The following is a 17,112-nucleotide window of genomic DNA, read 5'->3' on the forward strand; positions in this document are numbered from 1 at the left end:
TTGTGTGGTTTGGGTACATTTGTGTGGTGTGGTGCCTGAGCACCATAGCTCTATTACATGGCATACTGCATGATTAATTGGGCAACTTCAGTGTCTCACTCAGTATTTCCCATGGCTCCTATCATGTGAGGGAAGCTGCATGTCTGTATGTCCACTGGCCTTAGTTACTTCTCTTCTGCCAGGGTTGAGCAGGTTGAGCTTCCAGAAAGTTACAGGAACTCCAGTGCCAGATTCGTAAGATATCATGGCCCTGTAGAAGGTTAGTGGTTGAATAATCAGCTCACTATGGAGATAAAAGAGTCATATGTTTGTGGACATAGACTCTGCTCTGATGGACATTAGGTCAAATCCAGACTCTTAACCTTTCAACTTAGACTCTCTTAGCACTAAAATCTAAGATTAGGTCAATGTACTTACCTCACAGAGACCATTAGCTCAAGACCTAGCAAGTAATAAATGTTCCATAAAAGGGGATTAGTAAATGCACAGTCTGATAGCTGTATTAACCTGCCACTTTACAGAGCCAGTATTGATATGATCTGCCTCCTATTGAGAACACAGTAGGGACAAGTCATTTTATACTGTTTGATCCTTATAACAACCTGCAGAACAATTTTATTATGTCTATTTTATTTCTTAAAGACCTGAGGTTTGGGATCTAGATGGCTTGCCCAAAGTTGCAACTAGAAAGTGGCCATGCTGCTCTTCTGATCTGGTCATTCTGATCAGCGAGACCTTGCTTTTTCTGGAATTGTAGGCTATTCTCTCAGAGTAAGGTTCTGGCCAAGGGGACAGTGAGGCTCTGGCCAGACCATGAAGTTGGATCCCCAGTCTCTACTCCTTGGCAGCTCTACTATAACATCAGGCAGGCTGCTTGATTTGATGACTTCTTATTTTGGCTTTCTACAATGGCATGCCCCAGTCTTATTCCAGAAAGAATGTAAGAGAATTAATGGGAAATCATAGAATAAAACAAAAACAAACAAAAAGGAAATTTAAATATAGAAGCAAAGGGAAAGACCAAGTCACCAGCACAAAACACTTTCTAGAAACAAGGCTAAACTAATGCACACCATAATAATCTATACTCCTGCTTACGAGGAAGCCAGAGCGATAATAGTCACTTCCTGAAGCCAGTTGTTCTATTTTCCAGACAGATATAATTGCAGGTGCTTTCCTTTATTCAATAGCTGTGCAGCCTGCTACACAGTAGGTGCTCAATAAATGGCTATTAAGTTGCTAAACATTTATTGAATGCCCACTTGCATGCTGTGGTCATCAAACCGGTTCTAGCACATAATCCCCAGCACTCACATATATCTGCATCCAGTCCTCTGCCAAAGAAAGAGAGGAGCTTAGCTCCCAGTATAAAGGGAAAAACAGTTTTAGCAGTTCCAGGTAAGGTTGGGATCTGTTTATTGATGCACAGACTCTTTTTCTGCCAATGGCATGGTTCATTGACCCGGAGCAGCCCCTTTATTCCACTGAGGCACACCCAAGCTAAGGGCAGCTCACAGAACCTCTTCTAGAACCACTGGCAACAGTAAATTGGAAACCTGAATCTAAGTGTTCCCTCAAAATTACACTCCTGTCTGTTGGGTGAAGGATGCTGCCTGCCTAGGAGAGGCTTCAATATGGAGGCAGGAAACAATACAGCCTCCTGGGAAACTTATTTATAGTCAGAAAGCAAACAGCCCTCTGGTAAAAGCAGAGAAGGATAAAATTATTTTTTTTCCAGGATGACATGGAAACTGGACTAGACACTTTTGTGTATGATGACCACTGGGATGGGAGGGAGAATTCCCAAGGGTATCTGGGGAGGAATTTTGTGGAGAGACCTCTCAGTAATTCAGTGGACAGACCATGTGCAGGCTTATTCCAGGGCTAGCCTGTCTCTCTGGGAGCCTACACCCAAAAGCTGATCTTGGTCCACTGCCTTCCAGAGCTTACAAAAGACTCAGCAAGACCTCTGGTATTGGAGAGGAGCAACCAAACCCCTCCCTACTCATCTCTTCCTTTTCCACGTCGAGAATTTTCATGTCCTTCTGTGACCTATTTTGGACTTTTAACTTCCCTGACTTCATTTTATTTTATTTTTTTAGTGTCACTGTTGCATTTGGCCCCACAGGCTTCCTTATCTGTTCCACAAAGATGCTCTCAAGTTGATGGTCTGTGCAATTGCCCTGAGCTTTGTATCTAGGAAAACCAACTAGAGTAAACTGCAAAAACGCCAATGTGTTCTAAACCCTGGAGGGAAGGCATCCTTTCTTCATGCCTTTAATCTAGTAATTGATAAATTACTACTTTTCCGTCTCTCTTGTCATTGCTCTTGGCTCCAGGGAATAGAGTAAGGCACAGAATGTATACTTGATGAAATTCTAGAGAAAGCCCCAAAGTCTCATTTACCTTCATTAGTTCTACCTTTTTTTCCAGTTTTGCAAACAAGACACTTATTGAACTAGTTGCAAGCTTTCCTCCTCAGCCTTTCCTGGATGAGGCTGAGGCTTGGGTACTTATGAGCAGAAGAAATGCCCAATCTGGACTTCTGGAGGTGAGAGAAGTGAAGAGGTAGGGTGTGGAGATCTAACAGAAACATGTGCACAACCCTGCGGCTCGGGAGGCCTGGATTCTAATTCCTGCTCTACCAGAAGCTGGCTAAGCAATCACAGGTGACAGTTACCTTCTCTGAGCTGTAGGATGTAAAAGAGATGACCTCAAGGAGCATTTCCCCTCCAAGTGGACACTCCTCAGTGATGGTGTTCATGCATCAGTCAGGTACCTGAGACTTGTGCCTAACCCTGGCACTATGCCAGTCTCTTCACTTGGATATTCCTGATACTTTTTGAATTTTGATGAACTAAGGCAGAGCCTACCATTAGGGCTTCCTCTCTGGGCTCTGTAATTCCACCTCATTCAGCCAACAGGATGCCATCTCATAGACATGTGCAAGTGAAGGACCCAAGACTTATATGTCCTTGGGGACAGGAGCTCCTGTTGGTTGGAAGGTTGAGAACTGGGAGAAGCCCACTGATCTTTCCTACAACCTTCAGTTCCACTCTTTCTGGCTAAAGCCAGGTCATCTGGCCAAGGACCAAGATAAGCACCTGTGTCAGAAAATAGGGATGGATACTTCTCAAAGAAGCAATCAGGGGCTTGGATTAAGCACTTGGAAACCTGACCATGTCCCAGGGTAAATGCTGGACAGGCTCAAGGGATGGGCTCACACAAGCAAATCACAGGAAAGCTAAAAGGTAAATACAAACTAGGCATAATCTATTCATTCCTGATGGAGGGCATCCACTCATTTTGCCTAGTCTGGAACCCTCCTGTCTGTATAGCCTATCTCCCCACTTTCTCTCCAATCCCCTTTTTGCTAATATAATTACCAACAATCTCTAAATTAATTCTAAGAAGATGGCTTGGAAACCCGGATTCTGCTCCTGGGAGGTTGGGGAGTAGGCAAGTAAAGAATACCTATCCTGTCTCCACAGAGCCCAGCTAGGTCCACTCCCAAGACAGCAACTCTTTGGGCCAGGAACCTCCTACCACACAATCCAGATGAATGTGGAAACCTGCTTTTCTGATTCCATTTTTTAAAGCTTCCACATGGATGATTGCCACTTTGCAGATATATCAATCTTTAAAAGTAATTATTAGGCCCTTTGCAGATCAGATTTATTATTCATTTACTTAGCTAACTCCTACTCCTCCTTGAAACCTCAGGTGTCACCATCCTGGGTCTCCTGGGTCCTGTCAGATGCCCTCCTCTGCCTCCAAACCTGAAGATGACCTTGCCTTTGCACTTACGCCCTCGGCTGGCACTGCCTGCTCACATCCCACTGGCAATACACACTTTCATGAGAAGGGGCTATATATTTCTATTTTTATCCCAATGTCTTCACATGGGTTAGTTGGAGGTGGGTAAAGGATGTACTAGGTACATTGTTGGTGCTTAGGAATATGTGATGATTAAATGTGTTTATGTTGGCTCTTATCTTTCAAGAGAAGTGATTTTTCAATTCCCAGCTGTTGGAGACTGTTGAGGCCTTATTGACCATGCCTACCTCTGAGAGAAGAGGTCCCTGTAGGGGCTGCCATGCTGCAGGGCAATCCCATAGCCTTTGCTGCTGATGCTGTTGCCGATGACAGTCACTGAACAGTCGTCATCTGTCAGGGCTGCATACTCCACCACGGCCACATCCCACAGAAAGGCATAATTACCCTTCTTTGCCTGAAATACCAAAAATCATCATAAAGTCAGGCAGGCATATGGCCTGCTATATTCATTTCAAGTAGTGAGACATCTCAATGGTGGGATTTGAAGGACCCTTCCTAAATGGTCCTCTTGCCCACAGACAGCATAGTAAACCTTCCTACCATTTTTCTGGCATACAAATGCCACCATTGGTTGATGCCACTCATTTTGGTTATGTATAAAAAAGATGTAGGCTCCAGATACCTACAGTACATGTGATGAGAGGGGTGGAGACGAAGAGCTGAAGGTGAGTCACAGTGGTACACATGCGCATACATATATACATCTGTGCACATACACGTACATGTTTAGGAACAGGTTTCTAGTGCCAGTATTTCCATATAGTGCAGGAGTTGCAGATTATTCCATCAGGAATTCGCCTACAACCACAGCTAAAGTCCTACTCCATCACACCAGTTCCTAGTAGAAGTTCAATTCTATCTTAAGCCACAATTGGAACTTTTGCTAGAGTTTGGGCACTCAAGAGGGAATGTGAGCTGCTTTATGTTTTTGGAAGGAAATGTGAACTAGACATTGTCACTTGGCCTTCTTAAAATAGTGCATAAAGTTCTTAATGCAGCAAAGCGCCTGGTTTTCATTCTTTAGTGAGCCGCAGATGCCTCCTCTCCTTTTCTTCCCTCCTACTGTGGCTCACACGATAGAGACTGGAAGACCTCAGTGTGGGCTTGGTAATAGGACTGAAGCATTACAGACAAAAATAGGCCATGCTGGTAAGCTACAGGCTTCTTGGCACTGTAGAGGGCATCGTCCCTGGCTCCTGCCTCTGTTCAGTTGTCTTCACATCCACCACGATTTTTCCAAGGACTGCCGTAGTCACTCAGATGAAGATCGGGATTTTACTTCTTTCAAGACCCTGAGTGCTCATGGCCCAAGATGCTCATTTTCTTGTCATATTGTCTCCATCAGAAGGATTTGTGGGCAGAAGATGACCTCCTGCAGTGGGAATAGGCGGCTCTTAGCCTTTCACACAATTTTGCCTAACCACCTTGTAAGAAATGACACACACCTGTGCCACCCATTGACTTTCACCCCAGGGAACAATTCAAGCATTATACCACAGCCTCATTCCTCAACCAATCCAATTTCAGAAGTCCCAAAGGACTTTGACCCAGGTTGCAAAATTACACACATCTCTCTCCCTCCACCTAGAAAGATAACAGTCTTTGAAATTTTTTCCTGCTGGCGAACAAGTTTTCTCATGAAAAGATATAAATTTTCAACCTCTTAGTAACCAAGTTTCTTAGCAAAATGTTGACTTATGACCTAATATTTGGCTTCAGTCAGATTTAGGAGCATTTCACATCCATGCTCGCAATTCAACATGACAATCAGACACTGTTATTTGTACAATTTCAAAAGGGCATGTCATGTTGAAGCAAGAATTAAGATCAGCTTCATTTCTACCTTTCAAGGGATGTTCCAAGAAGCAGAAAGAAATAAGCTGGCTCAGATCGAGTGAAAACTGACTCAGAGGAAAGCCCACTGTGGCCCACTGTAATGGGGTACATGGACTCTTTCAAACCACAGTATTTGTGGTTGCAGTTTAGGTTCAGGACAAATAAGCACAGCTGCAAGAAGGGAGTTGCATTTATAGACCTGCTGGACTAAGCTAGTAAGAGGGTACATCTAAAAGCAAAGCTGGCAATGCCTACCTCCAATCCCAGCTGATCAGGAAGGCAGTGAAGAAGAGAGGAGAGAGTAGATGTCTCTTTCTTGACCTGGTGGGTGACCCCAGACACTCATCTTCCCATTATAAAGAACTATGTATCTGCATCTGCTTGAGGAATCTGCTAGATTCCTGAGGTACCTCAAATTTCTAGAGCAGAAGGGCTGGGCTGGGAAAAGGATGGGTGTTACATTTTTCAATGGGTGTTCCCACTGCAGGGGGACAGGTCAGATTCTGGCTCTATCCTCATTCCCAACATCTCTTCTTCACTTTCTTAGTATCCCAGAGCTTCCTAGATCTCTTCTTTCAAACCAACACTGAATTAAATGCAGCACTAAAACTTCCTTCTGGGACCCCCAAGTCCATCAGTTTCCAGGGGAATCTTTTGGACCTTACAAATGTCTCCAAAATCTTTTGGATATGTCACAGAGCCTGTATGAGATAGTAGCCTCCTTAGGTCTGGTTGTGCTTTCAGGAACATTTCAGATGCAGCTGCAAGAAGTCAAAACATCCCCACACACCATGGCTCTGTTGCTTTTACTTAGACCCCTTTTCCCTTGCAGAAGGAGCTCTATCCTTCCCCAGCCCTCATCAAAATTTCAAAGATGTACTTCTTCCTCATAGCGTCAGATATCCATATAGCCCCTAATAATCGATGATGAACCTCATCCTTATTTTGTACAGTTTGTCCACAGGTGTGACTTTCCCATAAGGGGGACACCTAATATGTCAAGTCTCCTCTCTTTCCTGCCCCTCCTGTTATAAGCTCACCCCTTCCCTTCTTGATTCAGTATTTTTACCCCAATTCTGCTCCTAAGTTCAACAGCATTCTCTGGGACCTCAACCTCTAGAATTACTGGGACAGCTATCCATCTCTTCCCTTCTTTCTCCACCCCTCTGACTCCATCTGGGGACCTCTTACACCAGGAGGTATTGATCTTTCCCTATTTTTGTTAACTCTACCTTCTGTTAAGGACTTTTTTCAGGCTTTTGGGATGTCAGAGTAGAGGCTGGAATCCAGCCCCCTTCCACCACTGGCTGGTACTCACAGAGAAGGCTGAGCCCAGCCACCTCCCTGCAGTAATTCTATTCCCTCCATCAAGTGTCTCAGTAGATCCTTGGATTCACTATTTTGCTACTTTGTGTTCATATCACTTTCTTCTTCCTTGTGTCTCCCAAGTGCCGTCCTTTCCTACTTTCCAGGAGGCTACAGGGAGTTTGAGAGGATGATATCTGAGAGCCAGCACAATAGAATGTGAGCTGTTCACAAATAGATGGTTGGCATTTATTTCATAATGCCTAAAAGGTCAAAGCAATGTCATAGATTTGGGTTCTACTAGTAATACAAAACAGAGACAAACACTGTCATTCGCCTCTTTGATAGGTTAAATTACCTTTATCTGGCCATCTGTTTATAATATTAAATGTTCTTTGAATTTCCAATCATTTATTTGCCACATGTCATATGGCCATCGGAAATCGGGCTGGAGAAACAGCTGGTGATATGGCCCAGCCCCCAGCCTCCCAAGCATTTGGCTTGTATACAGACAAGATGGACATAAAGACCAGCTCCGCAGTTCCTTGTTGCCCTAGACAGTCGCTTGAGACTACCCATAGGGTCCTGGGACTCAAGCCCAGGCCTCACCAAGCACTCCTGGATCTGCAGGTCATTTGAGAAAGTAGAAATCTGAAAGGTAATATTGCCTAGAAATGTAATGATTTATCTGGCTCCACAGTGGTTGTTTTTTAAATTGATAATATCCAGTGTTGATAAGGCTGTGACAAAATGAGATGATCCCTCATGGCCACTGGTAGCAAAACATGATACAACCCTATGGAAAGTAATACAACCCAAAACATGGACATTTAAAACTGCTCAAATCTTTGACCCTGGCAAATTGGAATTTAATCTAAAAAGTAACCCAAATGTATCTAAAAGATATGAGAAGTATTTCAAATCTGAAAAGTAAACATGTGAACAGCTTAAATATTCACTGTTAAGGAAATAGTTTAATAAATCATGGTTCATGAATAGGTTGAGACTTTATGTAACACATAGTAATTATAGAGACTATAGAAGAACTAAGTACATAGCTTTAAGCACTTGAAAAAGTCTCCCTGACATCCTTGGTCTGCTTATAAATAACTTGCTTCATTTCATTTTCCCCCTTCCTTAATTTTTTTTTTAAATTAAGCAATTAAAATAGAAACTATTGGTACAGACATAAAAGGAATAGATGTGAGGATTTCAGGGAAAGGAGGAAGAACATCTTTGGCATTGAAAAAAGTCAAGGGTGTCTGGGTATCCAGCCCCAGGATGCTAGGACAACAGCAGATAGACAGAACACGCCTGGCTTGTTTCCCAGCCAGCATCTTCGCAAACGTAATTGGAATCCATCCGTGATGGCCACTCCTTTCCCAGTCTATCTGCACACTGGAGGTTGCAAATGGAAAGAATTGAGACTATGAGAGTATCTGGCCCCAGCACTTCAGGCATCCTTCTTAACATCTGGCATGACACAACAAGTTGATATTGTTGGAGCAAGGCTGGGCTCCGTAAACACATGGCGACTGAGCTGCCACACTGGATGACCTTCTTGCTCTGCACTGCTCCACATTCATAGTAAAAAGACACTGCATCACTTTCATTGCTCCGCTGCTTCTCTCCTTTCCAGAGCACTTTTAGAGATGTTAGCCTTTGAGACAAGAACATCATCACACTCTTCTACTCCATCCTCACTGCTTTTATAAAAGGACAAGTAACCTCATTCTTTCCCCCAATGAGAATGCTGGTGCTGCCAATATCATCCACAAATGCTACTGGAATAAAGCGCTGAACGAAGCCTGGTGACTGCAGTGCCAGGTACAAGCCAGGTGTGGAGTGTCTGCTGTTTGCCAGACCCTTCAGGAGTCTGAGGGTTTTTTTTCATCCATGAAATTAATTCTCAAGGGCAGAATATCCAACCCCTTTTATGGATATAGAAGCTGAGTCTCAGGATACAACCTGATTCATCCCAAACAAGCTTAAATAGTGAAGAATGGTCCCAGGTCAACCTGAGCTCCAGCTGGCTCCAAAGAAATCCAAGCTCTCCTCTCTTCCCTGCTTGTACTTGGGAAGGGAAGACTAGGGAAAAGTCGCCAGGTATTTTTGGACCATTTCCCAGGAGTTGCTGCTGGTAGAAGACCACATGTGCATGACAATGCTTGTTTTTCTCCAATTTTACCAACAAAGATGGTCCATGGAACTGCTGAAACCCTGGGAGAAGGGAGGACATGGGGTATGCACCATTTCTGGGAACCTGACACATCTCCATGTTCAGGAACCATCCATGTGGCCCACTCACGGCCCCCCCTTACCTCCACCCTTCACTCTATCAGAGCAGAGCTGGACTTCCAAGCATCTTAATTCTTAGTTGCTATGGTCATAATGTTCATAGAAAGGCAACCATTGCCACACACAGCCTGAACCCTGGCTACCATGGTACCTGTATTATGCACTGTGCCAAATCACAAGATGCAACAGTAAAATCTCAGACCATCTGCAGAGAAAAGGACAATTTTACAGCCTGCTGGTGGGAGTGTGGGCTGGCATGACATTTCTGGAATGGTAATTTGGTGGGGAGAACCGAATGCTTTTAAAATGTGCATATGCAGCAATTCTACCAGTTAGAATTTATCCTATGGAATTACTCAGTGTTTCTGAAAAGATGTTTGTAAAAAAGAGTTTCAGAGCAATAGTTGCATGCTCTGTTTAACCTAGCAAGGAATTGGAAACAATCTAAAAGCTCAAAAATTGAGAATCAGGTAAATGATAACATTAGATGACAGAATATTATTTACCATTAATATGATATTTTAACAGTATTAATTGCTAAGGGAGGTGTCTGAGGTTAAAAAAAAACAAAAGAAAAAAGAAGAAAGAGGGCTGGGGTTGTGGCTTAGTGGCAGAGCACTTGCCTCACATGTGTGAGACACTGGGTTCGATCCTCAGCACCACATAAAAATAAATAAACAAAATAAAGATACTGAGTCCATGTATAATTAAAAAAAAGATTAAAAACAAATTTAAAAACTTTAAAACAAAGAAGAAAAAAAAAGGAAGGAAGGTAGGAAGGAAGGAAGGAAGGAGTAGGCCCTGAGATATGAGCTGGCCTGAGTTTGGGAGTCTAACTATATGGATTTGAATTCCAGATCCATTGCTTACCAGCTGTGTAAGTTCAGATAAGTCACTTAACATCTCTGAGTCTGAGTTCCACTGGATATAAAAATGGGCCAAACTACACAGATTTCTAATGAGGATAAATCCCTCAATATATGTGAGACACTTATGGTTCTACTAAATAAACATTATATCACTTAGTGCAAAAGAACCTGTTACAATAGGTGATACTTTTTAAAATTATTAAAAGAAACAAAATCAAGAATTGAATATTAACATTAATCATCTTTGGGCATTGTCAAACGGTGAATTTTGTTGGTTTTTTAAAAAAGATCTCTCTGTGGCCCATGCTTCCTGCAGTGCCCCAAACCTTTCTTTTGTGATTGCTGATGTCTACAAGGGAAATCTTAGAGCTTCAATTTCATATCTTGAGCATCATGTAGTGAAAGGAGCAGAATGCTGGAAGAAAGCAACCCCTGTTACATCCAGCTCTTTGGAGAACCTACATTCTCAGGAGCTAAGAATCACTTGCTAAAGGGACTGCACAGTATGAAACTCCAGGTGCAAAGCACTGTGCCTGGCACAGGGAGAGGGCTCAATCTATGCATTTCCTTCTCCTTCCTTCAGCCCCTAGAGGAATTCAGGAGATCATTCTGTCAGCTGTGATTGAAACATCTTTCCTCCCACCCACTCCCCCGCCCCCCACTGCAAATCATTCCTCCACCTTCACAAGTCAGCAACACATATAACATCTACTGTGAGTTTGCAGAGCATTTGTATGAGTGTGTGTGCAGGTAAGAGAGTGAGTCTATGGGATTGTATGTCAATTGTATGTATGTGTGTGTAACTGTGGAGGAATGTGTGTGAGTGCAACACAGGTGTATGTATGCCTGTGAGATTCTGTAAGTATGTGAGAACATGTCAGAATGTGTAAGTATGTATGCATGTGAATGTGTGTATACGTGTGAGCATGTGCATGTGTATTCATGTGCATGCATGTTAGAATGTGTGTTCGTATATATGAGAGTGTATTTGAATATGTGAAGTGTGTGTGAGTGTGTGGAAATCATTCATGTAAGGTGTGGGAATGCTATGCACTAAGGAATTGTGGGAGTGGATTTGGGCATGCAGGTATGTAAGCATATATGAATGCATGTGAGTGTGTGTGTGTGTGAGAGAAAGCATCCAGGGAGACAGCAGAGAAGAGAATTCAGGTACTGAGTATCTGGAGAACCACAAAAGATTCAGGAAGTTTCTCTCCTTCCACTGGAGATAGGGACCACCTTTCCCTGGTCTTTCAGAACAATGGAAAAAAATCACCCCAAATGATGTAAAAACATAAGGCACTTAGAGGCTGTCTACAAAAGACCAACTCAGGGTGCTATAGGAATCCTGCTACCCAAGAGGAGCAAGATAATGATGCTTTATTGGGATCACACCTTGGAAAAGCAAAAGGTGGCAAACCTGAACAAGCTCAGTGGGAGGGCAAGAAATCACAGCGAGGCTCCCACAATTGCCATAGAAGACGCTTTCCTGAAGTGGTCATGGGGTGCAAAGTCAATTAGGTTTCTGGCTCCCAAGTGAAAAGACTGGAACTGGACAATGAGATATCACAACCAGAGGGACAGCAGGGTGGGGGATTGCCTCAGGGTGTATACTAAAGGCAACCTTGCAAGTTGAACCTGTTGTTCTAGTGAGAATACCTGGAACAGGAAGATGTGAAAGGATTGAGGCATCCCAAGGCTATAGAAGGGGAAAATGGCTCCTAGTGGCCAGCTACTAGGATTTATGTCAATGATTGCTTGTCCCATTCTGGTATTTCTAAGTCCTAGAATAGCATAGGCAATAGAGGGGAGCATCTGTTAATTCTGTGTCACAACAAAGGCCACCAATGCCTTTTGTCCTATATGATCTAATCTTTAGTTCTTTAACTTCCTTTCTAGAATGTTCAACCCCAGTTCATAGAGATCACAGCACAGTATATTCTTCAACTCCATCCATTTACCTGCAAATGCCTTGATTTTATTCTCTTCTAATGCCGAGTAATATTCCATTGTGTATGTATACCAATTTTCTTTAATCGTTCATCTAGTGAAGGGCATGTAGGTTCATTCCACAGTTTAGCTACTGTGAATTGTGCTGCTATAAACATTGATGTGGCTGTGTCCCTGTAGTATGCTGTTTTTAAGTCCTTTGGGTATAGACTGAGGAGTGGGATAGCTGGGTCAAATGGTGGTTCCATTCCCAGTTTTCCAAGGATTCTCCATACTGCTTTCCATATTGGCTGCACCAATTTTCAGTCCCACCAGCAATGTATAAGTGTACCCTTTTCCCCACATCCTCTCCAACACTTATTGTTGTTTGTCTTCATAATAGCTGCCATTCTGACTAGTGTGAGATGAAATCTTAAAGCAGTTTTGATTGGCATTTGCAGGTAAATGCATGGAGTTGGAGAATATAATGCTAAGTTAGCCACTCTCAAAAAACAAAATGCTGAAAGTTTTCTCTGATTTAAGGATGCTGATTCACAGTGTGTGGGGTGGGGCAGGATTAGATGAACTCTAGATAGGGCAAAGGGGAGGGGAGGGGAGGGAAGGGAAGGGAGGGGGTATGGGTGTAGGAAAGATGGTGGAATGAGATGGACAATATTACCCTAAGTACATGTATAAAGACATGAATGGTTTGTCTCTACTTTGTGTACAACCAGAGATATGAAAAGTTTTGCTCTATATATGTAATATGAATTATAATGCATTCTGCTGTCATATATAATAAACTAAAATTAATTTTTTTTTTAAAAAAAGAGCTCACAGCACAGTATGTTGGTGAAACAATTTGGAGACAAGCAGTCCAGGCTTTTCCTTAGAATCCCTGGTCAGTGGCTTGAGTTCTCTGAGTTGACTGGCCTCACCTAGGGGAAGGAGCATGCCCCTATCACATGCTTGCCACAGGAAAAGACAGTGTGAAACGTGCCCGATGCACTAGATAACTCAGACAATAACACATTATCCCCATGATCATGAAAATCATCACCAACATCATCTTATAGCATACAGTTTGGATCCTGATTAGAATGCAATTGCCTTGGGATAAATAACACTTGAAATTGTCCTCCACCATCAGCCTGGTAAATTAGAAAGACTGTTAGACTGGATTACAGTCTCGGCCCAATTACTGACAATTTATAGGAGGATCCCAGACAATCCTTAAGGTCTTCTCTAGCTTTAACATCCGTAAAGTCTATGCTATAAACCAGTGTTTCTCAAAGTGTGTTCCCTGGAAGGGCTGCGTCAGCATCACTGGAAAACTGACAGGAAATATAAACCTATCAGGTCTCATACTGCGGAAGAGAGTATGTTTGATAACCTCTCCAGGGGATCCTGATGCCTGCGAAAGTTGAGACATGACAATATAGACCTCTGGGTCAATTAATCCCTGCTCTTCTCCTGAAAGCAGATTTAGAAAAGGAGAGAGTATTGAGGCTCTAGGGTCTTGATTTGGGGTACTAAATGGAAGAGGGGAAGGTTAGAGAATGGAGAGACCAGGGCTGTTAAAAACAAACCCTGAAGGAAAAATCACACCACATTGAATATCTTCCTGAAAAGTTCTCTACTTGGTGCTTTCACATTCATCCTTCTGGAAAGATCAGGATAAATTTCATAGTAAAAACTGGTCCATTTTCCACTCATCCACGGAAATCAAGGATTAGAAAAAATTATGCCCAAAGTCATGGAATCAGCTATCTCCAGAGCTTACATTTCTCCCCAGATTTCATTGACAACAGGTGGTTCTCCCCTCTGCTATGTTCAAGCTCAGGAGCCTAAAATGCCACAAGGAGCCCCCTGAGCAACCCCTTGGGGGTTTCTTTTGTTTTGCACTTTTGCTAACAAGATTTTGCTAATGACTTCTGCCTCTAGCTCCTGATCGGGGAAGGCATTATGGCTGCATTCCCCTCTGGGGCATCTGGCACTCTTGGGAGAAACAATCTTACTCAGTAAACCAAGGATTGTTCTAAGGAGAGGTTTGTTACATCCCCAAGAAAAAAAGATCTGGTTTCATACAAAGGAAAAAGAAAAAACTGACATGGGAGAACCAGTGGCAGCCTCTTTAAAATCTGAAATGTACACTATCGGCAAAACTAGAAGCCATAAACAAGCTCTTCAGCAGGGCAAAGGGACACATTGATTTCCAATGATTTGTCAAAATTTTAAATCGTCCAAAGACCATAATAAACAATAATCTAATCAGGGTTATTCAATGGGAAAAAAATTAAGAACGATCTAAAAGAAAGAGTAAATGGGTTTGCTGAGATACAGAATAGATTATAAAGGAAAAAGAATACAGAATGAAAAATGCTATCCCAGAGAAGTGAAATAGCCAAAGAATACACAAACTCAGGGAACACAGAGGATGGGTGCCTGTGTGGTCAAATATCTGAAAAAGCACAGGGACAGATTGTGCAGGCGCTTCCTGTGTGTCAGGTACACACACACACACACACACACTCACATGCAAACTGTTATTATTTGGATGTGAGGTGTTCCCCAAAAGCTCATGTGTGAGTCAATGCAAAAAGTTTTTAGAAGAGCAATGATCTGGTTAGGAGAGTCTTAATTCAATCAGTGAATTAGGTTTGCGATAGGATTAACTGGGTGGGGGTTGAAGGCAGGTAGGGTGTGGCTGGAGGAGGTGGGTCATTGTGGGTGTGCCTTTGAAGTATATATATTGTATCTGGCAAGAGGATTCCGTCTTTCTCTGCTTTCTGATCATCGTGTGAGCCACTTCTCTCCACCATACTCTTCTGCCATGACATTCAGCCTCATCTCAAGCCCTGAGGAATGGTCCCAGCTGTCTATGGACTGAGCCCTCTGAAACTGTGATCCCCCCAATAAACTTTTTCTTCCCTAAAATTGGTCAGGTCTTTTAGTCACAGCAGCAAAAAAAAGCTGACTCACACACACATCTACACAAAAGAATATAAATTCTTTGACCATGTATGTCCTATCTAATGTGATTTCTGGCATAGAGTTAGTGACAAATAAATATGTGGAAATGATTAAGTGAAAATTCTAACCATGGAAGTCTTGAATCTGAGAAGCCTGAGGGCTTGGACAGTATGGACTGAGCGAGCCATGTCCCATCTGCCTCTCCAAGTTCACCCTCCACCTTTTTCTACCCTGCTGTCTCCTCCATAGGCTGAGCTCCAGGGACAGCATCAATGGGCATTATTGGCCTGTGGCTAAGAGTCACTTTCTAAAACTCAAGAATAAATCAAATACTAACAGGACAATAATCATAACAATAAGTACCACTGATTAAAGCAGATGTTATCCAACTCAAGAGAGCATGAGAATCACCCCACGGGCATGTTAGAACACAAATTGCTAACCTCCCTATCTCCAGCTTCTGATTGATTAGACCTGAAATAAAGCCCAAGAATTTACATTTCTTTTTTTCTTTTTTTAATTGGTTCTTTTAGTTACACATGACAGTAGATTCTATTTTGATATATTTATACAGGCATGGAATGTATCTTATTCTAATTAGGATCCGGGTCTTGTGGATATGTATAATGTGGAGATTCACTGTGGTGTATTCATAATGAACAAGGAAAGCTATGTCCAATTCATTCCAGTGTCTTTCCTATTCCTATCCCCCCTTCCTTCCTGTCATTCCCCTTTGTCTAATCCATTGAATTTCTATTCTCCCCCACCCTACATTATGGGTTAGCATCCACATATCAGATAAAACATTTGATCTTTGGTTTGGGGGGTTGGCTTATTTCATTTAGCATAATAGTTTCTAGATCCATTCATTTACTGGCAAATGTCAGAAGATCATTCTTTATGGCTGAGTGATATTCCACTGTGTATATGTACCATGATTTCTTTTTCCATTCATCTGTTGATGTGCATCTAGGTTTTTCCATAGCTTAGCTATTGTGAATTGTGCTAGTATAAACATTGATGTGGCCACATCACTGTAGTATGCTGATTTTAACTTTTTTGGTTATATACTGAGGAGTGGGATAACTGGGTCAAATGGTAGTTCCATTTCTAGTTTTTTTTTAGAAATCTCCATATTGCTTTCCAGAAGTGGTTGTACTAATTTGCAGTCCAACCAACAATGTATGAGTGTACCCTTTCCCCACATTCTCACCAAAATTTTTACTTGTATTCTTGACAATTTCCCTTCTGGTTGGCATGAAATGAAATCTTGGTATAGCCTTAATTTGCATTTCTCTAATTACTAGAGATGTTGAACATTTTTTCATATATTGTTATCTTCATATTTCTTCTTTTGAAAAATGTCTGTTTAGTTCCTTTGCCCATTTATTGATTGGTGTGTGTGTGTGTGTGTGTGTGTGTGTGTTTTAAGCTTTTCGAGTTCTTTGTATATCCTGGAAATTAAAGCCCTATTTGAGGTGCCAGTGGCAAAGATTAAGAATTTGCTTTTCTAACAAATTCCCAAGTGGGAGCAAGGCTCACCTTTTGAGTACTAAGGTGTTAAAATATACTCTGAAGTGCATGGTGATAATCTCTTGACCTTATCTCTAATCTTTATAATAATTCTGGGAAGACCCAGTATCACTATTCTTATTTTTCAAGAGTCAAGTAACCTGGCTGTTTTAGTTAGCTTTTCTGCTGCTGTGACTAAAATACCTGACAAGAACAATTTTAGAGGAGGAAAGTTTATTTAGGAGCTCACAGTTTCAGAGGTCTCAGTCTATAGAAGACCAGCTCCATTCCTCAGGGCTCAAGGTGAGGCAGGTCATGGCAGAAGAATGTGGCAGAGGGAAGCAGCTCACACGATTATCAGGAAGCAGAAAAAGAGAGAGAGTCCACTTGCCAGATACATGATATATACCCCAAAGGCAGGTCCCCAGTGACCCACCTCCTCTAGCCATACCCTACCCAACTTCAGTGACCACTCAGTTAATCCTGTCAGGGGTTAATTCACCAGTTGGGTTAAGGTTCTCATACTCCAATCAGTTTTCCTCTAAACCTTCTT

The 17,112-nt window shown here is 42.3% G+C and overlaps 1 protein-coding gene across 1 annotated transcript in view; it reads right to left on the reverse strand.

Annotated features, from left to right (window-relative positions):
• Positions 1-17,112, reverse strand: part of Grid1 (glutamate ionotropic receptor delta type subunit 1) — a 695,729-nt gene that overhangs the window by 12,645 nt on the left and 665,972 nt on the right. Inside the window, exon 14 of the mRNA XM_076834762.1 lies at positions 4,065-4,231. Coding sequence (XP_076690877.1) covers positions 4,065-4,231 — 167 coding nt within the window. The remainder of the gene's footprint in view (positions 1-4,064; positions 4,232-17,112) is intronic.

The sequence above is a fragment of the Callospermophilus lateralis genome, chromosome 15 (assembly GCF_048772815.1).
Source record: "Callospermophilus lateralis isolate mCalLat2 chromosome 15, mCalLat2.hap1, whole genome shotgun sequence".
NCBI classification, from domain to species: Eukaryota; Metazoa; Chordata; class Mammalia; order Rodentia; family Sciuridae; genus Callospermophilus; species Callospermophilus lateralis.